We start from the raw sequence: 27,222 nt of genomic DNA on the forward strand, positions 1-27,222 counted from the left end.
AGTTTGTTGTTGTTATGATATGATGTGCAAGAAAACGTGTAAGTTTGTGATCACCATAAAGAGGGGAACATAAACATCACAAATAAAGTTTGTCTCTGAAGCATTTAACCGTTCACATAAACTTCCTTGGCATTTGTACGATTCTCTTTCAATATCAGTCTCCCATGCAGAATAATTCTTCAGTTTTACCTGGCACAGAATGACTTACCAATTGATTCTCCATTGTCAGAGTCTCTGTTTCTTTTCCAGCCTGTCTCCCCAGCCACACATCAGTATTTTACTTCTGCGATCGCTTAGAGAAAACTTAATATACTAATATACTTAATATACTAAATTGTCTTTTGAGGATTTATTATGTGCTCGACAATTTAAAAGACACTAGAAATACAAAAACAGATATGGAAACCTTATGTAATTTACAGTCAGGTGAGGGTGGAGGGTGGAGAACATTAATCAAATATTCACTCAAAGATTGATATATGTAAGACCAAAAATGTGGTAAGTATTGGGGAAAGGTCTATAATGTTGGGATATTCGACCTTGTTATGGAACTCAAGAAAGGGTTCTTAAAAATTCAGCTTATATACAAAGGATGTTTGAGAGTTCACCCAATGGAGAAGAGAGAAAAGAGAATTCAAGATATAGGGAAAATGTCTGTAATGCAGTCTGGTGAAATTCTGTATGAGTTCTTGAAATTTTGTCTAATGTGGCTGTGGTGTTGGGAGTTTGGGTAAGTTTTGTGTAGACAGACACTGACTAAGTAAGCAAGGATGAGACCTAACGAGGGATTTCTAAGCTGTGTTACAGAGTTTGGTCTTATATCAAGAAAGATGTGAAGTGTTTTTCAAAAGAAAGTGTGAACTGTCAGTATATGTATTTTTTAAGTATCACCTAGGTTGCATGACAGAGAGTAACTGAAACGGGTTAGGAGTAGAATAGGAAGACCCTGTTACGGCAGTTATTTAACATTTTAATTCTTTGTTATTAAGATTGTGAAAACGGTGAAGAGAAGAGGTCAGATTTGAGAGATATTAGTAAAAAAAACAGGTGACAAGACTTGGTTTTGTGAGAAGTAGAGTGGAGAGCAGCCCGGAAGTGTGGGCCAGAGAGAAAGTGGTAACGAGACAGCCAGTTTATAGGTTGTGTAATTTCTTATATGTTGTGCCATTGATTGAGAGGCTAAGTACTGGAGGGTTTTTCCTTTTGTGAGGAAAGTTAATGAATTATTTTTATATATTGAATTTGAAATGCCTTTGAGATTTTAGATTTGATAGGTTAAATAAGCACTAGGGTGATCAGGGAAAGACTGGGCCAGAGATGTAAATTTGAGAGGAATTGCTCTGTACGTCATGGTCATTAAAGTTGGAAGAATGTAAGGATATTGTAGAGGCAAGATGTAGAGAATACCGAAGTTCCAAAAATACAGGCAAAGAGAGTCATTGGTCATTGATTATGCAGATGAAAAATATAAAATATATTCATTCTATCTACTCAGTTTCTATGACATTTCATTTCCTCTATTAGCCTTCCTACATCTCTGAGAAATAGTACTATACCCACACGAATGAACAAATGTGTGTGTGTGTGTGCGTGTGCACACAGATAGAGCCCTCTGGACTCTGATATGGTCTGACATCAAACTTCATGTGGTGTCATGTGTCTTTTAGTCAGAGAAATGGAGACTGATTTTCTGCAGTGCGGATTAGAGTTGACAAATCCACTGGTCATTTTGCTCACAGTTTTGGTTGGTAACCTTCCTACGAGACACCTGGGCACATTTCATGCTCCGGGTTATCCGTTTTTCTTCTATTGGAAACCTATAAAGAAAGAAAATGCTTATCTTTACATCAGTATGTGTCCAGAGACTCAAGAAAGCTTCAGAAAATACTTTCTAATTTTTAAAATAAAAATATGATCATGAAAACAACGTAAACAATACATAGTATGATGGGTAAAGTAATTCTTCCCACCCTCAGTTTCATTTCTCAAGAGAAGTTAATAGCTAACGATGGTTAGTCAGAGATGTGTATGGATGTTGCCAAAAGGGCACCTCTGGTTTGCTTATTTAGAAATTATTGAAATGAGCATAAATTTATATTTTGTAAACTAAACTTGTGCTCTTATAAGAGATTTTACACTTTTCCATTTACCTCTTGAATAAGGTGATAAAATAAAAAGGCACCATTGGCAAGCCCTATTTCACACCTAAATCTTCTGAGTGGGTCGAGCGAGATTTCTTTTGTTTCTCAACTTTCCAACTAGACCATTTTATACATGTATTTATCAGGTCATGAGTCAGGAAATTTATACCTGTTTCTAACAACATCAGACGACTCTTTCTTGTCACACAATATGGGATTCGGACTGCAAGAAAGCTAAAAAACAATAAACTCACAAATGGGAGTCAAAAGGTTTGTTGTCTACCCATGTCCATGACTGCCCTCCAGGTGTAATAGATAGGCCAATCCAGTAAAACACTGAGGTATTGAGGTACCGCCACAGGAAACTCTAAAGAGAATCGGAAATGTTACATGAAACAACTGACTGATCCTTACAGATACAAAAAACTATATATCTCTAGCGAAGCTCCTATGTGTTTGGCCCTGTGCTAGAAGCAGGAAAGGGGCAGGTAAGACATATCTCACATTTTTCTTTTTTTTTTTTTTAAATTTTATTTATTTGAGGGAGAAAATGAGTTGAGGGGAGAGGCAGAAGGAGAGGGAGAAACGGGGCTGGATCTCAGGACCCTGGGATCATGACCTAGCTGAAGTCAGACACTTAACCGACTGAGCCACCCAGGTGCGCCTACTTCACATTTTTCTAACAGATCAGAGCAGAGGGACAAACTACTGCCATGCCATGTGGCAACAATAAGGTGGAATTATGTATGGTTGCAGGAGATACTAAGGCTGTGAGGTCAAACTTCCAAATTCGTGTCCCGTCTCTACTGTTTACTACCATGCATCTCTGCAGTTATTAAATTTTTTACTTGTTTTCCCCAATCTCTGCAACTCAGATTATTATAGTACCTATCTCAAAGAGCTACCATTGTTTTGCTATTAAATAATATTATGATATACTGCCTGGCACATAATAAATTCTCATTACATAAATGTTAGTGGTTATTGTTAAGTATGAGTATGAAATAATATATAGAAGGAGGGGAATATACAGGAAAAATTAAAGAAAGCAAGCAATGTCTGAGCTGGTGTGAGACATACTGTTCATAGTTTCTGAATATCTCTTATTCTTTTTTTTAACATTCTTTTTTTTTAAGATTTTATTTATTTATTTGACAGACAGAGATCACAAGTAGGTAGAGAGGCAGGCAGAGAGAGAGGAGGAAGCAGGCTCCTCACTGAGCAGAGCCCGATGCGGGGCTCGATCCCAGGACTCTGGGATTGTGACCCGAGCTGAAGGAAGAGGCTTTAACCCACTAAGCCACCCAGGCGCCCCATGAATATCTCTTATTCTATAGGAATATAACCCCTGAGCCATATATATGGCCAGATTAATGAAGGCTATATTTCTAAGGCTCCCTTTTGGCTTAGTGTGACAATGTGACTGACCTAATTTCTGGCTAGTGAATTAGCCAGATACTGAAATTCTAATCGCACATTTAAAAGCTAGGGCTATATCCTTCCATTTGTCATTTTCTTCTTTTCTGATGGCTAGCACATGGATATGTTGTAAATCAACCGGAAATAGGTAGACACAGAGAGCACTCTACTGTTGAGCCCAGAAATCCATAGCTGTACGGACTACAATGTGGTTGACATGACCTATTGCATATATGAATAGACAGATTTCCCTCCTATTTTAACACTTTGAAATTGGAAACATCAGTCTATAGCTTGTAGCAGTTTAATTGGGAGCTTTGTTTTTGCTTTTTAATCGTGTTAATGCTTTTAAGTGTACTAATGTTACCTCTTAATAATTAAAAGTGTTTTAGATTCAATAAACAAAGTACACCACTACCTTGTTTAAGCTCCAGTGATTTTGGTTCTCCCCCACCTGTAGCCAAACTCATATGCCAAATGTCATAACTGTTTGTAGGAACATAAATAGTCATTGGCATACATGAGAGGGAATAGTGTTTTTCCATTGAATTATCTTTGCACTATGGCCAAAAAATCAGTTGACTAAATTTTGGTAGGCCTGTTTCTAGTGTCTCTGTTCAGTTTACTGATCTACATATCTCTCTTCTGCCAATTCTATACTATATTAATTAATTTTGCTTTATAGTAAGACTTGCATTTAGTAATGTACATTTTCCATTCTTCTGCTTGCTTTGGGTCTAGTTTTCTCTTTTTCTAGCCTTTTCTTTTTAAAAGAGAAGTTTAGATGATTGATTCTACATTATCTTCTTCTCAAATGTAAATACTCAATGTTATAAATTTCCTTCTAAGCTCTTTCTTAAGCTGAAACGTGTGACTTTTGATGTTAAAATGTTGTTCTCATTCAATTCATCATATAATTTAAAAATTTTCCTCTGATCACTACTTCTTTGACCCATACATTATTTAGAAGTGTATTGTTTAATTTTCAAATATTTGGGAATTTTCCAAATACTACTCCATTCCTAACTTCCAGTTTAATTTTGTTATGGTCTGACACGTGTTTTGGATAATATCTGTATTTGTAATTTTTTAACGTTTACTGGGTCTCCAAATATGGTCTGTCTTCTTGAAAGTTCTAGGTGTATTGAAAAAAAAGTGCAACCTGCTTTTATTGGATATAGTTTTCTATAAGATTAATTAGGTCAAGGATGTTGGCAGGGATGCCGAGAAAGGGAACCCTCCTATGCTGTTGGTGGGAATGCAAGCTGGTGCAGCCACTCTGGAAAACATCATGGATGTTCCTCAAAAAGTTGAAAATAGAGCTACCCTATAACCCAGCAATTGCACTACTGGGTGTTTACCCTAAAGATACAAATGTAGTTATCCGAAGGGGCACGTGCACCTGAATATTTATAGGAACAATGTCTACAATAGCCAAACTATGGAAAGAACCTAGATGTCCATCAACAGATGAATGGACAAAAAAGATGTGGTGTATATATACAACGGAATGCTATGGAGCCTTCAAAAGAAATGAAATCTTGCCATTTGCAACAACATGGATGGAACTAGAGGGTATTATGCTAAGTGAAATAAGTCAATCAGAGAAAGACAATTATCATGTGATCTCTGACATGAGGAATTTGAGAAGCAAGGCAGGGGGTCATGGAGGGAAAGGAGGGAAAAAATGAAACAAGATGGGACTGGGGAGGGAGATAAACCATAAGAGACTCTTAATCTCAGGAAACAAACAGCATTGCCGGGGGAGGGGGGTAGGAAAAGCGTGGTTGGGTTATGGACATTGGAGAGGGTAAGTGCTATGGTGAGTGCCATAAAATGTGTAAACCCAATGATTCACAGACCTGTACTCCTGGGGCAAATAATACATTATATGTTAATAAAAATAATTTTTAAAAAGATTAATTAGGTTGAATTGGTTGAAAGCATTGTTCAGGTTATTTATTTATTTATTTATTTATTTATGAGACTTGTTTTTTCAGTTACTCAAAGAGGAGTGTTGACAACTCCAACTGTAATTGTGTATTTCTCCATTTCCTTTTTTAGTTCTATCAGTGTTAACCTTGCTGCATATACATATATAATTGACCCCTGCTATGAGATTCAGGGGACAGAGCGGGGTAATATTATGGACTGAATTGTGTCTCTCTAAAATTCGTATGTTGCAGTCTTAACCCCAGTACCTCAAAATATGACTACATTTGAAGTCACAGCCTTTAACGAGGTCATGAAGCTAAAGTAGGGCTATTAGACTGGGTCTTAATTAAGTCTGATTGGTGGCCTTATATGAAAAATTTGAACACACAGACGCAGATGCACATACACAGAGGAAAGACCATGTGAGGACACAGTAGAAAGGTGGCCAGCTGAAAGCCAAGGAGAGAGTCATCATGAGAAATGAAACCTGCCAATATCTTGATCTTGGACTTGCAACCTTCAGAACCTGGAGAAATTAATCTTTCTTGCCTAAGTCATTAAATTTGTAGTACTCTGTTATGGCAGCCCTGGCAAACTCATACAACCCCTTTATCATTGTGCAATAGTTCTCCTTGTTCTTGGGAGGGTCTTGTTTCTTCTTCTTCTTCCTCCTTCTCCACCTCTTCTTCTTCTTCTCCTTCTCCTCCCCCTCCCCCCTTACCCTCCTCCTTCCTCTTTTTATACCTCGTATTTGATTGTTGAAAGCTGTCTAGCATGTGGCGACTGAGTTAAATAGTTTTGTGGATAGAAATGAACACAGAGTTCCTTCTCCTGTGTCTTCAATGTGGGGTTTAAGTTTATCATTACGGGGGTGAGTGTGCGAATTATTGCTATCCTCAATGTGCCACAGGTTTCCAATTCCTGTAATGTCTCATGTTTTCCTGGTTTTTGTTTGTTTGTTTGCCAGAGAAATGTCTGCTTGACCGGAGCATTTCAGTTTCCCTTTGCACCATGCCTCAGAGAAGATCTCTCTGCATGTTCTTCTTCCTCCCCTGCCCCTCTCCCAGCAGAGTTCTTCTCTACTTCCTGTTTGAAATCTGTTAGCTTGACAGTTAGAGGCAGTAGACGCAGTGGTCTTGTTTGTTCTGATTATGCCTCAGTCTTAGGCAGTCACTCATCCCTGTGTCTTCTCTATGTGGCTTTCTCCCTTTTGCCACCCCTACCCTGCCTGTAACTGTGATCCCATCCAGTATTCTCGCCCCTCCCCATCCTCTTTCGCACGTGCAACGGTGTTTTGCACCAGTTCCTCAAGGGCACTTGTCCTTCTCACCAACACATGCATGAAAGCTGTTGTTCCATAGTGCACAGGGCAGACTGGGGACAAGGATCTTGGCGGAATTCCTTGCCACTTCAAGATTGCTGTTTTCTTCTCCTGAGTCTGAACCGCGAAGGACACATTCTTATGGTTCTTTCTAATCTTGAGAACCAGTGGCATTTACAGAAAAAAATAGCCTTCACGGGGTTGTAGAATCCCCCAGTTTCTGCCAAGCCCAGGAGCTTTATTCACATTGTTTTTGCCCACTCGCACTCAGACTTAACTCATTTTTCAATTACTCTGACAGAACTCCCCTTTCTGATGTCTGGTGTCTGATTTGTGTGTTCCAAGTAAGTGAGGACATGTCTTCTCTCCCACAGGTACCTGTTTCAGCAGAGATTTTGGCTCTGCAAACTTAACTTTCCAATGAATTTGAAACAAGCTGGCAATTTAAAGTTAATCGACTCTTTCTCATTTAAAAATTGTAGTAACATTTCAAGATCTTTGCATCATTCGTGAAAGCTATAAACCTCCTTTCTTTTCCTGTTTTTTTTTTTTTTTTGTTTAACTATCTCTTTTTCTCACTCTCTTCTTCTTACTCCCTTTCCCCCCCTCTTTCTACTTTTCTTTCTTTTTTCTTTTTTTTGCCATATGATGGCACAAGGGAATTCTAGATGGACTAATAATTCTCTTTGTTTCATTTTATTCTTCACTTATTTGAGAGCTAGAAAAGTATTTGCTAGAAAATTATTTTCTGGTTTTTGGAGGAATTATTTTTTTCTAATATATATATATATATATACGTATATATATATATGTATAATTTATTTATTTCTATTTCTTTTCAGTGTAACAGAATTCATTGTTTTTGCACCACACCCAGTTCTCCATGCAATATGTGCCCTCTTTAATACCCACCACCTGGCTCCCCCAACCTCCCATCCCCGCCCCTTCAAGACCCTCAGGTTGTTTTTCAGAGTCCATAGTCTCTCATGGTTCACCGCCTCTTCCAGTTTCCCTCAACTCCCTTTTCCTCTCCATCTCCCTATGTCCTCCATGTTATTTGTTATGCTCCACAAATAAGTGAAACCATATGATAATTGACTCTCTCTGCTTGACTTATGTCACTCAGCATAATCTCTTCCAGTCCCGTCCATGTTGCTACAAAAGTTGGGTATTCATCCTTTCTGATGGAGGCATAATACCCCATAGTGTATATGGACCACATCTTCCTTATCCATTCGTCCGTTGAAGGGCATCTTGGTTCTTTCCACAGTTTGGCGACCGTGGCCATTGCTGCTATAAACATTGGGGTACAGATGGCCCTTCTTTTCACTACATCTGTATCTTTAGGGTAAATATCCAGTAGTGCAATTGCAGGGTCATAAGGAAGCTCTATTTTTAATTTCTTAAGGAATCTCCACACTGTTCTCCAAAGTGGCTGCACCAACTTGCATTCCCACCAACTCTAATACATGTCTTTTTTGGAAAAGAAATATGTGTGCATAAATCCTATGCTGATTCCATTCAGATTCTTTATTTATCCATGAAAGAGAACAATTATATCTGGCCCATTAATTTGCTTAGGAATAATATGAGAGAGGTAATCTGAACAGGAACAAGAAAATTTCTAAACAAACTGAGGGTTGCTGAAGGGGAGTTGGGTGGGGAGATAGGGTAACTGGATGATGGACATTAAGGAGGGCACATGATGTAATGAGCACTTGGTGTTATACACAGTTGGTGAATTACTAAATTCTATCCCTGAAACTAATAATATACTGTATGTTAACTAAATTGAATTTAAATAAAAAATTTAAAAAAAAGTTGTCTCAGTTTACTGGTCTCCCTAGTCTGGTTAATCTATTGCCTAGAAGACATGTCTTTTCTGCATTTCAGCATCCTTCCCTTTGATGGTGAGCAGGAAATAGATGAGTTTCTGAGTGAAATCTTTTGTTGCATAATTTCTCCATGAAATGATTTATTATTTATCCCTTTCTGAGCATTCTCACGAAATGCTTTCCAGTTGATATCTGCTTCCCCTTTTTTGTCTTAAAATTACCTCTTGGAGAAGAAAATGGATCTCTTTTCAGCTCTTAATCTATCCTGAATTTGGCTCATATTTGAATCAATTTGAACTGCATCTGACAGACAGTCTGACATTTTGAGATTTGGGGTTACTCTGGTTACAGCGAGACGATAGTTTACTTCTGCTCTTGTTTTTCTTGTTGTGGTGGAGACTTTTTTTTCTCAAACTCAGGAGACTTTTTTTTCTCTTCAGAAGTTTCAACAGCTGTGCTATCCACCCCAGATGGCTATGACTCAACCAGGAGTAGTACAGCACTGCTGGTCACTGGATTTTCAGAACCAGAAGCTTTGACATAACTTGTTATGCCAATATACTAATCCTCATGCTGATTATCCTTATTTGATGCTTGCTAATTAACATCTACATTGGCCTTATTAATTAAAGGTTTTGTGTTTGACATTCATGCAATAGAACTCCCATTTAAATTAAACCAGAGTTAACGAAGTATTCTGCTCAAGGGAGAATGAAATGTTAGTGACGACTATTCTATATTTCCTTTCTCTCAGTTATCATCTTAATTTTAGCTGCCATGATATCTGACTGCAGCCTTTGGGAACATTGCAATAAACATGAGAGATGAGGTAAGATACTTACTGTCTTATATTTTAAAATGGAATCTAGTTAGCAGTGGGGATCTCTTGTGGAGGAGAACTTAGGTGTACAGTACCAAATGAATTCCTTCATTCCATAGCCCCCCCCAAAAAAAGCCAAAAATAATCCTGTAGTTCAATGACTCATTCAAACAGTATTTGCGTAGTTAATAGCAATGAAGTTTAGAATTTATTTCATAGAAATTTTCAAATATGTGGGATGCCTGGGTGACTCAGTAGATTAAGCGTCTGCCTTTGGCTCAAGTCATGATCCTAGGTTCCTGGATCGAATGCTGCCTTGGGTTCCCTGGTCAGGAGGGAGCCTGCTTCTCCCTCTGTGTGCTCTGCCTGCCACTTCCCCTGCTTGGGCTCTCTCTGACACATAAATAAATAAATAATCTTCAAAAAAATAAATTTTCAAATATGTAGCCCAATGACTGCCTTGAAAATGTGAAAGATGCTATAATCTCTAAGTTTGATATCTCACCATATCAATGAAGTCTTGAATCACCAGGAGATGTGAATTTTTCATGGCACAGTCATTTTTGCTTTCATCCCAAGATTTCTTATCTTCAGCAATCCAGTAACATTTCCCTCCATGTAGCTTCCAGTCTTCAGAGGGGCATGATTTGTGAACAGTGGAGAAATTGAAAGAAACTAGAAGGAACAAGGATAAGTAATTAAAAGAAACTCAGAACCGTATCCCTAATATCATATACTGATGAAGTTAAGTGTCTGCCCTGGGTCAGGTCATGATCCCAGGGTCCTGGAATCTAATCCTGCATTGGGCTCCTTGCTCAGTGGGGAAGATGCTTCTCCCTCTGCCTGCTGCTCCCCCTGCTTTTGCTTTCTTTCTCTCTGACAAATAAAGAAATAAGACCTTTAAAAAAAAGTAAGAAAAAAAAAGAAATTGAAGTCTTAGAACTAGAGGAAGGAGAAAATAAAGGGAAAAAACGATAATAGCTAAAATTTCTCTAACGCATTTAAATTTATAAATTTATACTTTCAAGAAACTCATCAAGCCCTAAGCAGGATAAATATGAGGAAAATCATATGTAAAAATAAAACAAACTGCTTAAACCAAAGATAGAGGAAAATCTTGAAAGCAGAGAAAAACTATGTGCCGTTTACAAGAATACAACTATTTAAAAAGAAAAAAATCCCTCATTCTCATCATGCATTGAGGGGGACGGAACATAGTGAAAAATATCTTCAAATTTTTGAAGGGAACTAAGAAACAGACTCTTAACTAGAGAGAGCAAACTGAGGGGAGGTGGATGGGGAACGAGTGACGTAGGAGATGGGGATTAAGAAGGGGGCTTGCTGTGATAAGCACTGGGTGCTGTATGGGACTATTGAATCACTGTATTGCATACCCAAAACTAATATTACACTGTACATCGACTAACTGGAATTTAAATAAGAACCTTAAAAATTGTTTAAGGGAAAAAATCAACAAAATATTTCACATCCAATGAAAATATCTTTCTAAAAGCATGGCAAATTTAAGACAATTTCAGATAAAAGAAAACTAAAAGGATCCATTATCAAATAGTCACTACAATGAATATCAGAGGAAATTCTTCAGACTGATGGGAAATGTTTCTAACTGGAAACTTTCGTATTGGGGAGAGGACAACATCAGAAATGGCAAGCATATAGGTAAAAATAAAAGTAGAAGGTGAACAATGTATATTCAAAGGATCCTTGCTCTTGCTTTCAATATTAAGTCCCCACACTTGTCTCAGTTGTACAGTTTTTCTTTAGACTGATATAATACACCAAATCCAAACCTTTCCAGGTAATAATGCCAAATATATGCTGTGATTATAGTTAATATAGCAACCATGCAACTGGGACTTTTAAGAACATATTTAATAAGAAACTACTATATTTTCACTTTTATATTTCTGATAGTAGATAATTTGACTAGATAGTATGAAGCAGGGTTTCCCAACCATTTTTTAAAAAATATTTAATTTATTTATTTGATAGAGATCACAAGTAGGCAGAGAGGCAGGCAGAGAGAGAGGAATGGAAGCAGGCTCCCTGTTGAGCAGAGATCTCGATATGGGACTCGATCCCAGGACCCCAAGAGCATGACCTGAGCTGAACGCAGAGGCTTAACTCACTGAGCCACCCAGGTGCCCCAATATATACCTTTTTTAAAGGTATATATATTATTTTTTAAAAAAGAGAAAACTGTGATCATTGAAATTAGATTCCATGAATGAGTCCATTGCTTGAACACAGGAAGAGAGGGACTTTGTAAGCTGCAGGATACACCTGGAAACATTGCCTTCAGCACAAATCGACAAGGAAGACAAAAATGGGATGGTAAGTGAAATGGGGGAGCATAAGCCTATTGTACATCTAAATTCTAGATTTAGATTCTAGAAAGAAAATAGAGAGAAGGTTAACAAAGCATTAGAAATGATGGCTAAATAGATCAATTAAGTTTTACTTCACATATTTTAAAAGTTTTATTGTTTTTCTTTCCTGATGAATTGATCTAAGACTCTAGGAGCGGTGGCTTACACATTTATAAGAATAGGATGAGGATTAGAAAACAGGTTTGGAGGGCCTGGGTGACTCAGTTGGTTAAGTGTGCATTTGGCTCAGGTCAGGATCCCAGGGTGCTGGGTAGAGTCCTGCATCAAGTTCCTTGCTCAGTGGGGAGCCTGCTTTTCTCTCTGCCTGCCACTCCCCATGCTTGTGCTCTCTCCCTCTGTGACAAATAAAGAATAAAATCTTAAAAAAAAAAAAAAGAAAACAGGTTTGACAGAATTTAAAGCTAGAGCTTTATTTAATACCACTGCTACTGCCTCTGTATTGGTAATAGTATACTGCAGTGCTTTTTCTCTGGGGATAACATCTCATAAAATTTGCCCTCAGAGTCACACAAGTTAAAAAAAGAAGAAGAACATATGGTGTATCAGATAGTTTTTAGAATGTGGTGAAGGGGACTTGGAAATATCAAAGTCCAATTTAATGTTTTAACGCATTCCCAGAATTTGTATGTACACGACATTATGGACTAGTAGGTCTTTCTAATAGAATTATACCTGGATGTTCAAAAAAAGAATGATATATAGTTTTTCAATATGGAGTTAAGAATTAAATTAACCAATTTTTTAAATACCCTCCCCAATGTCCATCTCCCAGTCACCCTATCCCTACACCCCCAACCCCAGCAACTCTCAGTTTGTTTCCTGAGATTAAGAGTCTCTTATGGTTTGTCTCCCTTCCCAGTCCCATCTTGTTTCACTTTTTCACTCCCTTCTCCCCGCGACCCCCCTGCCCTGCCTCTCAAATTCCTCATATCAGAGAGATCATATGACCGTTGTCTTTCTCTGATTGACTTTAAGAAATTTAAAGATGTAATAAAACCACTGGGAAAAAATGCAGAAAGCCTGAATAATTGTTTTCTTGACGTTTAAAAAGTGTGCAGATATGAAAGAGCAAGAGAAAGATTAACATAACATTACCATTTACAATAATTTTGCATGTAATAACATTACCTAGTAAAAAAAATGATATGTCATGAACTTTAAGAATGAAAATAGGGGTGCCTGGGTGTCTCAGTCGTTAAGTGTCTGCCTTTGGCTCAGGTCATGATCCCAGGGTCCTGGAATGGAGCCCCTCATTGGGCTCCCTGCTCAGCGGGAGACTGCTTCTCCCTCTCCCACTCCCCCTGCTTGTGTTCCCTCTCTCGCTGTTTCTCTCTCTGTCAAATAAACAAATAAAATCTTTTAAAAAATAAGAATGAAAATATTTTGACAACATTCTGCACTTGTGTATGTCCCAACTGAAATAAAAATGATAAAATACAATCATTTCCATGAAATACATTTTCATTAATCTAGAACTCTTTATAAGCTCATTTTCCTCATTTGTCTTGGATCCTTGAACATTTTTGTCATAGACTATAACGGATCCATAAAAAACAATGACCTTAACCATCCCTCTATAGGGTAGAGGAATCTCTCTTTTCAAATATATTCTGGTAAAACCGATGTTACTGTCCATGTCTCTGGAATTAGACAACATAAAATTATGTTACCTGTTGAGGTGATTGTTCCAGATTTATTTTCACCAGTACAGAATTTCTCTTTTGATTCATTTTCCACTGCATTATGTCTTGCATATTTCAACTGGATAACTGATGAAAGAAGAAACATATTTTCCTAATTAAATACAAAGCATAAAACTATTGGGTTCTAGTGACTCTCTAAAGTTCAGTAATGTAGAAATTCTATTGTAAGTTAAATAATTAAAAACTTAAGGAGACAAACAATACTATTTTTCTAAGGCTTGATCTTTTCTTTGCATTCTTATTACTTTTATTAACATATTAATAAAATATGATCTGGGAGAGGAGGGCTAGTCACCTAATTTTTTTCTTGGAGTTTTCATATTTATTTTAATGAACACAAAATAACCAGCTGTGGTCATAAGCTTCATTTGTATAGTTTGGGTTTAGTGAGATATTGTTAAATTATGTCCAGTGTCACCTGATTCAGAGGGAAGATTTTATATGTTTTGGTTTGGTTCATAATTCTGGTTCTTTCAGGATTTTGCATGTAAATGCTGCATAGAGAAGGGTAGGGCGAGCCCAGAGTAATTTTTTTCCAATGAGGAAGGTATCTTTTTTTTTTTTTTTTGAGGGCCATTTAACAGAGCTTACTTTTGGTAACTTCTAATTTCATAATATTGTGTATTATGCAATTAAATCTTTAAAATCTATTTTAGTAATGAATCTATTAGTAACAAAAATATTTTATTAAAAAACTGCTATGCTAGTAACAAACAAATCTATTAACATAGCAAAAAACATAAAGAAGAGATTTTATTTTTGCTTCCCTCTGCCCTAATTTTACAACTGCAATTAGCTGTAAAATTAAAGCTTTTATTAAAGCTGTAAAATTAAATAGCTTTCTGGGGCTTAAGGTTTATATGCATTGGCCTGTTCTAGGATTTCATCTGAAAGCCTGAATTCCTTGGAATATATATAATCTGTATATTACCTTTGTTCTATAGATATATGTGAATAACTTTTCTCCAAACATTTATTCAATAATTAAAATATTTGCTATCTGAATATTGAATTATGCTCTTACGTCCAAAGTACATGAGTACAATTTTTAAATACTCAAGTTAGTTGATTAATTGTAGGCAGATTTCTCACTTATTGATACATGATTGATAGTGGCCAGGAGTAGCTAATATGAATAAACTTATATAGAAATATACTACATAATTTAATTTCCTTTCATCTGAATGTAGTTTTAGAGAAGCTTGTGTATAACTCACTATCAACCTGCATTGTGTGATTTCATCACAAAATATAAACATATTCTTGACTTCTCTTTCCTTTATCAGTGAAATGAATCCATAATGACATCACATGCTGAAGGTCTATGAAAAAATCTCTAATTTTAATTTTTTCAAATTTCATATGTTCTGTGAAGTTGTCCTGTATTGTTCAGGAAACACTTGAACAGCAAACACAATTACAACAGGTCATTAAAGAAAAATACTTTAGGATAAATGAATAATCTTGATTAATTACTTACTCAAAATGCTCAGCACAACTACTGTTACAAATAGGGTGATGATCATTGCACATCCAACTTTCAGGAAAATTCCATGGTGGTGAGAATCTACAATATTGGATAGATTGGACAGATAGAATGTAATCGTTAAGACCAGCAGTTAAATCCTTATATAATTAGAGGTAAGAGGGAGCTAAATAAACTTTCTTGGTTATCAAGCTTCTAAGTTAATTTCCTTTGAAATACATAGACCCAGCTTCTTTTTGCTCATGTTCACACACACAGAGAACATATTTGGCTTTCCGGTTTGTGAAGAGGAGACTTATAAAACTGAATGGATATGAGTTTTTCTTTGTGGGTTCATCATACATGTTTCACAGCATTAATCTTACAGTGATCTGCTCTCTGCAGTCCTTTGTTTTTATATAAGACTGAGACCCTCCAGATTCTCTTGTAAGTTTGTTGACAACACCCACCTATTTGGATTAATCCATTCTTTTCTCTCTTATGTAATATGCCTACTTTACATAGTGATACATAACAGTAATTTCATACATTTCACTCATTTTTATTTTAAAATAAAAGTACTTTTATGGATTACCTTGTCCAATGTCTACATATTTATGTGGATATTCAAGTCCACAATTACAGTTATTTGAAAAGAGAGCTGAGATCAAGCCTCGGCTCTCTTGACTACCCAAACAGTGGCTGGTTTGCTGTCCATACTACCTCATTGTCTTTGGAGTACTCAAAAGATAAAAATAAATCAGGAAAAGAAGCAAGAATTATTAGCTTTGGCCGATGGTTAAACCAACAATCTCTAATCCAAAATAACTGCAGTATATCAATGCCACTAGATACATGACATATGCAAACATATATACAATACATTGAGAAAGTAATGAAATAACTGATGTTGAAATATAACCAATTATAAAGTCAAGCATCAAGACCGATTAACCTGAATTCTTATCTATTACTACAGAGAACTTTGCTCTATGTTCAAATGACTACTGTTGTTGAATAAAACATCTTTCATGGAAGTTTATTAATTCTCAGAGCATAAAATATCCATGTATTTTCATGTATCATGTAAAACAATGCAAACTGTGCCCATCTAGGCAATTGCAAGAAGAAGGGGATTGTATCCCTACATATGTTTTTAATATAAACAGCTAGGTGTGTGGACCTAAAAACTTACAGAATAAAATTTCAGATTTCATTAGAACACTGACATAAGGATTATTAGGTCACTTTTTCAGGCCCCAAAGTAAGATTTATGAAAAGCACGAATTTCTCAGTGTTTGCCTGGGATATTCCCAGTGGAATCATACTTTCTCACTAGTAATCTGCTCAATTTTATCATGACAGTCTCTTTGTTTTATCTTAAAGAACAAATGAATATGAAGATTAAGAGAATAGGGAAAGGGTCTCAGCACATGTGAGGCTCTGAAGTGGTAAGGCATGTGTAACTTCAAGGAGGAAAGAGGACAACAGCCAGAGCAAAATAAGTAAAACATAGGGAGTTAGAAGAGGAAAACTAAGGCCATGTCATATCATATGTAGGGCTCTGTAGAACATGACAATTCAGTGTATCAAATAATTCTTTCCATTTACAATGATATGACACATGAGAACAGAAGTTTTATTTATCCTATCCTAGGGATATGCAGTGAAGTAATAAAATATTTGGCTTCTGGTCACAAGCACCATTGTGAGTAGGTAACTTAATCTTTATATATTCAGGTGTTCTCTTTTTAATATTAGCAGACTGGACCAGATAGCATTAAAAATGTTATCTCCAAATCTCTAAACCAGGAAGGAAGTAAAGTTCTATCTGTAAACAAAAAGGAAATCAAACCCTGGAATGCAGAATTGAAAATACTAGTTTTGTTCCTTGAACTGAGCTAAAATAACTTCTAGGAAATTAGACTAATAGTATGAGAGTTTTTCTGGGTGGAAGAATAAGAAGGCAACTATAGTCCACATTATTTTTAAAATTAAGTTCTATCTTGTCATTGAAAATGAGAGCACCCAGACTAGGGAAAAAAGAAAGCGGATAAGCTTTTATTGGACAAGGTCAGAGAGGTAATGTTTAAAAATAAGGAATAATATGTGTTCGCAATCAGAGAAAACCACACCTCAGATTTATTTGGTAACAGCAAATTAAAAAATATAAAAGAAGAAATACATTATTTGGAAATATAGTAAAGCAAAACATTATATTCATTACACAGTACAAATGCAATGAGACTCAAATTATGTAAACATTTTATATAAACTTTATAATATAACAAATTCTTACCCTAGAGAAAAGAACAGAAATGCAACACGAAAGTTTCCCTAATACTTTAGAGGATGAAAAAACGCACTGAATATGAAAATCTACCACCCTTTGCGGTGGCTTGTGTTTAAGGTACAATGTTATCCTTAGTTATGTACCTTTCTCTTCGTATTCCACAAATATTCTATTACTCAGAGTCTCATTAATTCTAAACTTCATGAAATAAAATACCAGCATTTCATGTCATCTTAGTTTAGTTTAACACTGTTATCCTAACATTATGCAAATTTCAAAAAGATAATTAACAATGTGAATTATAGCCAAGTACTTTTTTCCTTTGTTTAAGAGAATTTATATTATAGTCAAAGGACAGATTTAATCAGAGGTACATGAAACTGTAAAGAAAGGGGGTCATAAATATAGAAGTCACTGTATAAATGTTCACTGTAAGAAATAAAAAGAATAGAAAGACTATGAAAATCAAAAGCAAAGTTCAACTCATCCCCCTGCTCACCCTCCTTTCAGGAACCCTCAGTTTGTTCCATGCGGTTAAGAGTCTGTTTTTTGGTTTGCCTCTCTGTTTTTTTCTTCCTATATTCATTTGTTTAGTCTTTTAAATTCCATATATGGGTGAAATCATATGGTATTTGTCTTTCTCTGAATGACTTATTTCATTTAGCATAATACTCTCTAGCTGCATCCACAGTGTTATATGTAAATGATGAATCACTAAATTCTATACCTGAAACTAATATTACACTGTAGGTTAACTAACTGGAATTAAAAAAAAAACTTGAAAAAGAAAAGAAAAAAATAAAATTACAATTAATTTTGTCTGATTAAAAACATTCACTCTTATTCTTTTTTATTTTTATTTTTATTATTTTATTTTATTTATTTTAGTTTTCTTACACTTATTTTATTTTTTAAATTATTAACATATAATGTATTATTTGCCCCTGCGGTACATGTCTGTGAATCATCAGGCTTACACATTTTACAGCACTCACCATAGCACATACCCTCCCCAATGTCCATCACCTAGTCACTCTTATTCTTGCATTCAACCAACTTTTCTTGGAATCCAGCCTGCTAACTATTTAAGACATATACAAATGCAGGATAGAAATAAAGGAGATTAAAAGTAAAATGTTAATTTTAAAAGGACCCCTAAAGCCAACTTACCAGATTTCTGAAGTGAGGATGAATTTTCTAAAGAAAAAGTCCTATCAATTTTAATATCAGCATAGACTATATCTCCAGCCATTGCACATTTAAAAAGAGAGAGAAGACCAAAAATGACATTCTACTGAAGGGAGTCTCATAGTTCTGCAAATAAACTTCCGGTAAGTCAAATAAATCGAGAAGGACAATTTTCTTCTGCTCTCTCAAATTTGGTGGATTTCCTCTATGAATATAGGACAAAAACAATGTGTTCAGTCTTACCAATCAAGGAATAGATTTTTGAACACTTCATGATATGGAAGAAAACTACTATTCTTATATCAGTTTTCTTGCTCTACAGTTAGTTTTCTAAGTTTGGAATAATTCTAACACCACAGAAGATATCATACCCTTTTTGCCCCTTCTATAAACCACTTCCTCTTTTAGTTCAGACATATATTCTCTGGCAGAAGCTCTGATCTTTCAACATTTTCTCCAACATGGAATAGCAATTTGGAAGGAGGATAAAGAAAAAGATTTTATTATGGAGGTGATAGAAATAATTGATAGACTTCTCATCTTGCAAGACATTGCATTTACCTAGCTAATACTTTTTTTTTTTTTTAACACCTAGGTAAAAATTCCCTTAAACGTCCTATTCTCTCATGTGCTTTATAATATTAGCATCAAACTGAGTTAAAGCATGGATTCTGCAGAAAATTTCCAAACTGGAAAATTATGTTTAAGAGGCAGAAATAAACTCTCAGTCAAAATAACTCAAGGTTGTGTCATAAAAAAAAGTAAATCTTATGTTTAAAAAAGGTTCATAGAATTTTCCTTTTGAGCACAATATAGAAAACATAGATTTTAATCTCCTGGTTCTTCTAAACCTCCATTAAAATTATATTAAAAGAATAAAAATGTAAAAGCCTCAAACAATAATGAAAAAGAAGTGAGTTCTGGTAGCTAAGGAAAAAAAATCAGCTAATTTCTGAAAGATAGAGATATAATCATGGATGAAACAAAGCAGAAGGAAGTGAAGTCTAGAATAAGCAGAGGGAAATACCTGAGGAGGGACCAACCACCTGCGAAACCCTCATAAGACTCAGAGCTCAGAAATATCACATATGAAAAATGACAGGAGGCATTAGTAGAACCATTAGATTAGTTGGAATTCTGTGCATGAAAGAGTTGATTCCCTCAACACTCATCCAAATACATTGCGTAGTATTATTTAAAATGTAATCATCCTCATTACCTTGGATCCAAGGAATTTTATCTATGTTAATCAAATAGCTGGAGAACAGAACTTGGTTTTCTGGCATTGAGGGTTCCCTCAGTATAATGGCTAAACCACAAGGCTTCTGACATGGAGTGACTATGGGAGGACCTCTGTCTCTCAAGATGGCTGAGACACTCTCTCTTTCCTGGGTTGTCTCACACTTTATATGTTGATCTGTATTTTTTACATGAAAAACTGACTTTGAGAGGTTATATGCAAATAGTTGCATGAACAGTACATTTTCAGAGTGAGGATTTGAACTCCTATCAAACAGTCCAAAGCCCACACTGTGATGTGATAATGCTTTCTAGATTTTGAGAGTGAGAATCACATTTTATTATTCTTATTTGTTATAGTCATCACTCAATCTATGCCTGAAACACAACAGATACTTGATAATTGTATGTTGGGTTACCAAAACAGTTAATGTTATGTTGAATTTTATTACTGTACTCTTAACATTTTTCCAGAATGAGAGCAATGATTTTTGACTAAAAAGTAGACTTCTATTCATATGAAAAATACTGTTGAGAGTTTAATCATATAAAATTAAAAAAAAATACTAGCATGTAGAGAATCTACTATAAGTTAGGTAATAAATCCTTGGGATATCCACATTTAATATTAATAATCTCTGTCTCCTCTCTATGTCCAAAGTAAGTAACCAAAGAATGAGTTATGAAGTAATCTCTAACTTTGTTGAGATTTAACTTTGATTGAGCGTCATGATTCTTGTAGGTAGGGCTCCTTCAGCCAGAAAGACCATTTTATAGACAGTCAACATATGGGTTAGTTAAATAGTGGGATATTAAAAATAGTGGTGGCTTGCAATGTGTGTCATTACATCATAGAAATAAAATATGTCCAGAAACAAGGTAGAACTGTTCAGCTAAGTACCCTAGATTCATCTAATATTCATCAGATGTATATGACAGCTTAAAATGATATTCTCAAATTTGGTGACAACTATCCCAGTCTATAACTTTTTATATATTGAGTTCAATTTTAAATATTGAGTTCAGTTAAGCATTAGTGATTAAAATATGTGGTGTTGGGGTCCCTGGGTGGCTCTGCCTTCAGCTCAGGTCATGATCCCAGGGTCGTGGGATCGGGCCTGCATTGGACTCTCTGCTCAGCAGGGAGCCTGCTTCCTCCTCTCTCTCTCTGCCTACTTGTGATCTCTGTCTGTCAAATAAATAAATAAAACACTTTAAAATATGTGGTGTTATCATTATTGATGGATACCAGATCTAACTAATTAAATAGTATGCATTTGAAATGTGTCTTATCCCTAATTTTAATCATTTTATTAATCGTGTTTCTATGCATGGATTCCAAGTGGAATCTTCAATCTTGGCATATTTTCTGGAGTAAAAGTTCTAAATTCCAACTGCCTTCCAATACTTCAGACTCAAAATAATCAAAAGTAATCCAACTTCTCCTCTCCTTCCACTGTGTCACCCCTTTCTTTCAGTTGCCTCATTACCTTTGCAGAAACTCAGGCTTAATATCCCTCCTTTGTATACCTCCCTCCTGTCATATTCCAAAATGTATGTGTGGCTGAGTGATGGACAGTAGCATGTAATAATTTATTCACTTGAGATGGAGTCCTTTTCAATTTAGAGGAGCATTTGATTGAGAACAGGCTCAGAGAAAGATAATGCCATGTGGGGTGAGGAAGGAAAATACAGAGAATGATTAAAGGCTTACCAATCATGTAAGTAAACTCTTTCTGTAATGGTAAGCATGTGAAGTAGAAAAATGTACTTCTTTGTATACTTTTGAAGGGAAAAAAGTTTTATTTTGCAGATTGGCTAGACCTTGGGTAGTGGGAAAGAATTATTAGTCCTGTGATATATTTGTATCCATTTGTGTGTGTGTGTGTGTGTGTGTGTGCGCTTCCGTGTGTATGTATGTATGTGCATAGAGATTTTTAAGATTAATGATATGTGATATCTCTATCTATCTACCCAGATATAAACACTTTATAAAGTGTGTGAAAATTTTAAAAAATTTTTAAAATTTTTTCATTTGAAAGAGAGAGAAAGATAGCACAAGCAGGGGTAGGGGCAGGGGGAGAGGGAGAAGTAGACTCCTCACTGAGCCAGGAGGCTGACTTGGGGCTCAATCTCAGGACCCTGAGATCATGACCTGAGACAAAGGCAGATGTGTAACCATCTGAGCCACTCAGGTACCCCAGCTGTAAGAAATATTCAATTTTATATGGAAATGATATTGTTTGCCTTTTTTCGGTAATGTATAACTCTCTTAATTATCTAATTATCCTGGATTAGTTGTTTTCAACCTTGACTGGACATTGAAATCTTTTGGAGATCATTAGAAAAAGGACGTGGGGAAACAGGAACACTTTCGCGCTGTTGGTGGGAATATAAATTTGTGCAAAACAGTTCCTCAAGGAATTAAAAATGAAAATGCCCTATGATTCAGTAATTTGGTATTTACAAAAAGAAAACAAAAACAGTAATCTGAAAAGATATATGCACCCCTATGCTTATTGCAGCATTATTTATAATAGCCAAGATCTGGAAGCAGCCTGTGTCCATCGATAGATGAAGGGATAAAGAAGATACGCCATTTCCATCAACATGGATAGACCTAATGAGCATTACACTAAGTGAAATAAGAAAGAAAAAGAAAGACAAGTAGCATGCGATTTCACTTATATGTGGAATCTAAAGGACAAAACAAAAAGATGAAAAACAGAAACATACCTGTAAGTACAGAGAACAAACTTTTATTGCCAGAGGGAAGGGGGTTGTGGGATAAACAAAATGGGTGAAAGAGAATGAAAGATACAGGCTTCCAGTTATGGAATGAGTAAGTCCCAGGGATGAAAGGCACATTATAGGGAATGTAGTATTGTAATAGTGTTGTATGGTGACAGATGGTGGCTACACTTGTGGTGATCACAGCATAATGCTTAGACTTGTCAAATTACTGTTGTATACCCGAAATGTAGCAGTGTGTGTTACTTATGCTCCAATAAAAGATAAATTGAAATAAAAATAAGTTTAAAGATAAATAACAATAAATAAAGTTATTGCCCCAAAAAAGCCTTCAGTCAATCCCACTCCTATCAGTAAAGTGAGAAATAAAAGACAAGAAAGAAAAAAGAATAAATATATCATAGGGATGTAATGCCTAGAGTGGTGATTATAGTGATAACACTGTATTGTATATTTAAAAGTGGCTAAAATAGTTAATCTGAAAAGTTTTCCTCACAAGAAAAATAATTTCTGGTACTATGTATGGTAATAATGTTAACTAGACTATTGTGACAATGGTTTTCCAAGATATATACAAATACTGAGGGACGCCTGGGTGGCTCAGGTGGTTAAGCCGCTGCCTTCCACTCAGGTCATGATCTCAGGATCCTGGGATTGAGTCCCACATTGGGCTCCTTCATGGCAGGGAGCCTGCTTCTCTCGCTGCTTCTGCCTGCCACTCTGCCTGCTTGCATGTACTCTCTCTTTCCCTGACAAATAAATAAATAAAATCTTAAAACAAACAAACAAACAAAAAAAACAAATACTGAATCATTCTGTTGGGCACCTGAAACTACTATGTCAATGACACGTTGTTTTAAGAGAAAAAAAAATGATGTGTGGACTTTACATGAAGAATTTCAATTTTCATTTGGGTTGTGTCCTGAACATTAGAATTATAAAAATTTCCTTTATATGTGATTCCAAGGTTGAAAACTGTCAAACTCTCACTTGTGAGTTTGGAGTGAGGTATAGATTTTGCAAAAAAAAGAAGAAAAAAATCAGACAGCTGTGACAGAAGCAGAAATAGCAGCACCACTGACAAAGAAGAGACCAGGATCCTATACACCAAAGTACCCATGAAAACAAGGTTAGTAACTTTCCCAAACTGGCGAAATGTTTTAGTAATAGACACCAAACCCAAGGAGAACATGTGACTCTCCTAAGTTAGCTTTGATTTCTTTTTCAAAACAGAGCCCATGACTCAGTGCGAACTAACTGAAATGCATCCATGGATTGCTTTTGATCCGTGGGCCTCCCCCAGTTGTCTTTATGCCCTATAGAATGAGTCTTGGAAATGCTTCCTACAGAAATAAAACAACTAAGGGAGTGTGCGTGGATATAACCCTTTGCCTTCTAGCAGAGAGGTATGATGTTGCCTGTTCCTGCTCCTAGGTTTGCATATTCTAAACTTAGCAGAAGTGCAGGATAGTCAGTGCTCTGTTATTCCAGCCACCACCAATTTGCCATCTGTTGTAGCAAAGCATCTATTTTGGAGCTATCTGATGACCTGCTTACTTGCATGGAGACTTAAGGACCAGAAAAGATCCAGATGTTTTAACTGTTGCTTGTATCTGGAGGACTTCACTATGATCCCCAAATAAGGAGGGCTAAAAACCAGCGCATCCTCCATGAAAGAGGGGGGGAAACATAGAAGCCATCTAAGAGATCTATCCTCATGCAGCTAGAAAGTTTTACATTCATTAAAACAGAAGAGACAAAGTTCTGACAACAAAAAAGTTGGTTGGAACAAAGAAAAGGAGACAATAAATGAGGGCCAGAGCACTAGGAAAAAAATTCATTCTTCCAGATATTTCCCAAATATCTTCTACTATGTATGTTCTGCCTGAAAAGGTAAAACTTACTTTAGATACAACCAGAAAACACAAAGACTTCAAAAGAGCAAGATACTTAGCTTTGGTTTTCAACATAAGAAATTCCCAGAAATCAAATAAAACTATAGATTTCTGAAGTTTTAAGTGATTTTTCCATAAAAATTGGGAGCCAGTGAACAAAGAGTCTATGGCTCCTTAATGATTAAAATATTCCCTAGTCCAGAACCAGCAACATCAAGAAGTGTGGCTCCTAATTCCAGGTAGGAAATACAGTGATTTAGAACAATGGACAAGGAAATTCCTCCCAGGGGAAGGTTACTGAGGGCAGCCAGTTGGACTGTTGTTATGGAACACTTTTATATTGATACAATTTTTATAACGTGCCTATCTGGACATTTCATACGTAGTCTTTTGTTTCTGGTTGTTTCACTGAATGTTCTCAAAGTTCATTGAGGTTGTCACATGTATCAGTATCTCATTTTCTTTTATGGCAGAATACTATTCCACTGTGTGAGGATATCACATTTGTGGATATATTAATCAGTTAATGGACATTTGGGCTGTTTCCACTTTATGGCTTTTATTAATAATGCTGCAACGAACATTCATGCAGAAGTTTTGGTGTGAATGTGCATTCAGTTCTTCTAGGTCTATACCTCAAAATGGAATTGTTAGGTCATTCGGTAACTATTTTTAAACTTTTGAGAAATTGGTAAATTGTCTACTACAGAAGGCTCTACCATTTTACATTCTCATCAACAATGTATGAGTATTCAATTTCCTCCATATTCTTAGGGACACTTGTTACTTTTCACCTTTTTGATCATAGCTATTCTACTGGTATAACTTACATTTCTTTTATTAAATTTATTCTTAAGTATTTTATTCTTTTTGGTGCTATTATAAATGAAAACGGTTAAATTTTATTTCAGGATTATTCATTGTTAGGGTATAGAAATACAATCGAATTTTGTATATTGATTTTGTGTCCTGTAATCTTGACAAATTTGTTTATTTTTTAAAGCTCTAATTGTTATTTTAGTGGATTCCTTAGGATTTTCTGTATACAAGATCGTGTCAACTACAAATATAGATTTTTTTTCTTCTTCCTTTCCTACTTGGGTGTAGTGTTTTGTCTTCCTTCCTTCCTTCCTTCCTTCCTTCCTTCCTTCCTTCCTTCTTTCCTCTTTTCTCTTCCTCTTCCTCTCTCTTTTATTGCCCCAGCAAGAACCCTCAGTACAACAAACCAAGTCCATCATTCTTGCCAACATTATCATCAGGCTGAATTATTAAAGACTTGCATCCCACATTGGGCAAGGAGTCATTATTTTTTACAATATAGAGACTTAGTCTATCGATTGGAAACCACTGAAGTTTGTTTTGAAACAGCTCTTTTAGATATGAGTTTTTAACAAGGTCATCCTATTTATTTTCTCTTGATGCCAGAAGTGCTCAAATTACAATTCAAATGTACATCAATGGCCCACAAGTTATACACAAATCTGACTTGGAGACATATACATAGTTTTGACATCCTAGGGATGAAGATAAATACAGTAATTGCATTAAACTATTTCTCTTAGTGGAAGGGATATATGCTTTATGATGTGTACATTTCCATTTGTGGTTGTGGTATTTTTGGCATAAAATACTATTCCTTTGTATAGCAGGATGACATTTTGTTTATACATTCATCTGTTGATGGACACTTGGGTTGTTAAGTTTTTGAAAGGAAGGATATTTATGGTTAGTGCAAAAAGAAGACTGCTCACATGGCCTAAATATTTGAATGTGATTATAATAGTTATTGCAAAAATTTTGTATGCTAGTTGTATCATTTGCCATTTCAGTATATATTTTTATTTACATAGTTACTTGTTATTGTTCACATTTCCTGTTTCTTGACATGATAGGTAAAATCTGATTAGATGTGGGAAAATGTGACTTTTGGTTATGGTCATCTGGTTTTCTGGGCTTTGTTTAAAGAATGTTAGGTTTCTTGGGACACCTGGGTGGCTGGGTTGAGTGCCTGACTCTTGGTTTTGGCTACGGTCCTGATCTCATGGGTGGTGAGATGGAGTCCTAGGATGGGCTCCACACTAAACAAGGAGCCTACTTGAAGATTCTCTCTCTCCCTCTGCCCTTCCCCCTCTTGCACGCACATATTCACTCACTCTCTCTCTCTCTAAAATAAATCTTAAAAAGAAAAAGAACCTTATGTTTCTTGTCTTCATTGAGAATGTCAGATAGTTAAGCCACTTGCAGGTTAAGTTAACATTGTGAAACTTGTGCCTTCACTGCAGGGATAGTCTACTCCTACTGCTAAGGTCTGATAACTTCTGTAGCGATGGTAAATACTAATGACTCTACATTTTGGCTAGTAAGAGCTTGAATGTCTCCCCACCCTGTTTGGGCTCTGAGAATTGGTCTGCAGGTAACTACTTTGTTGATGTTTACCCAGCTTTGTGCATTTTTATTCTACATATAAGCATTGGAGAATTCAGCAGAATCAAAGGAGTTTCTTTTTTGAAATTCTGCCCACAACTTCCAGCTGCCCCAAACTCCTAAAATTTTTCTTTGTCTCCTCAATTTCAGTGAGGCTGCTATCTTCTTTGGATGCTCTTTCCTGTTCCTGCATTATGGAAAATTATTCCCAGTAAAATCCAGGGTCACCTTAGTGTCCACCTTACTTGTTTCCCTTTTCTGAAGGGTCAAAGTTCTGAGCTGTCTGTTGTATAATTTCTGAAATCTTTTTTTTTATATATTTGTTGAATTTTATAGTTGATTATTATAGGAAGTGAAGAATGATTTTTTTCTAAAGATTTTA

General features: G+C 35.8%; 1 protein-coding gene across 1 annotated transcript; it reads right to left on the reverse strand.

The window, feature by feature from the left end:
- Positions 1–1,475: 1,475 nt before the first annotated feature.
- Positions 1,476–18,814, reverse strand: LOC116866186 (killer cell lectin-like receptor subfamily B member 1B allele A). The gene is made up of 6 exons (XM_032854946.1): positions 18,514–18,814; positions 15,066–15,152; positions 13,553–13,651; positions 9,977–10,146; positions 2,396–2,508; positions 1,476–1,817 (listed from the first exon to the last, which is right to left on the reverse strand). Exons 1-6 carry the CDS (start codon positions 18,593–18,595, stop codon positions 1,703–1,705), a joined length of 666 nt encoding a protein of 221 aa, XP_032710837.1. The 5' UTR covers positions 18,596–18,814; the 3' UTR covers positions 1,476–1,702.
- Positions 18,815–27,222: the final 8,408 nt, after the last annotated feature.

Source organism: Lontra canadensis, unplaced genomic scaffold, assembly GCF_010015895.1.
Source record: "Lontra canadensis isolate GAN:19392208 unplaced genomic scaffold, GSC_riverotter_1.0 scaffold9, whole genome shotgun sequence".
In the NCBI taxonomy this organism is placed as follows: domain Eukaryota; kingdom Metazoa; phylum Chordata; class Mammalia; order Carnivora; family Mustelidae; genus Lontra; species Lontra canadensis.

Coding starts and splice junctions, on each gene's coding strand:
- LOC116866186 (XM_032854946.1), bottom strand. CDS start 18,595: ATGGCTGGAGATATAGTCTATGCTGATATTAAAATTGATAGGACTTTT. Junction 10,147..13,552: donor TGGAACAATCACCTCAACAG/GTAACATAATTT, acceptor TGTTCCTTCTAG/TTTCTTTCAATTTCTCCACT. Junction 2,509..9,976: donor TTCAAGACTTCATTGATATG/GTGAGATATCAA, acceptor GATTCTCTTTAG/AGTTTCCTGTGGCGGTACCT.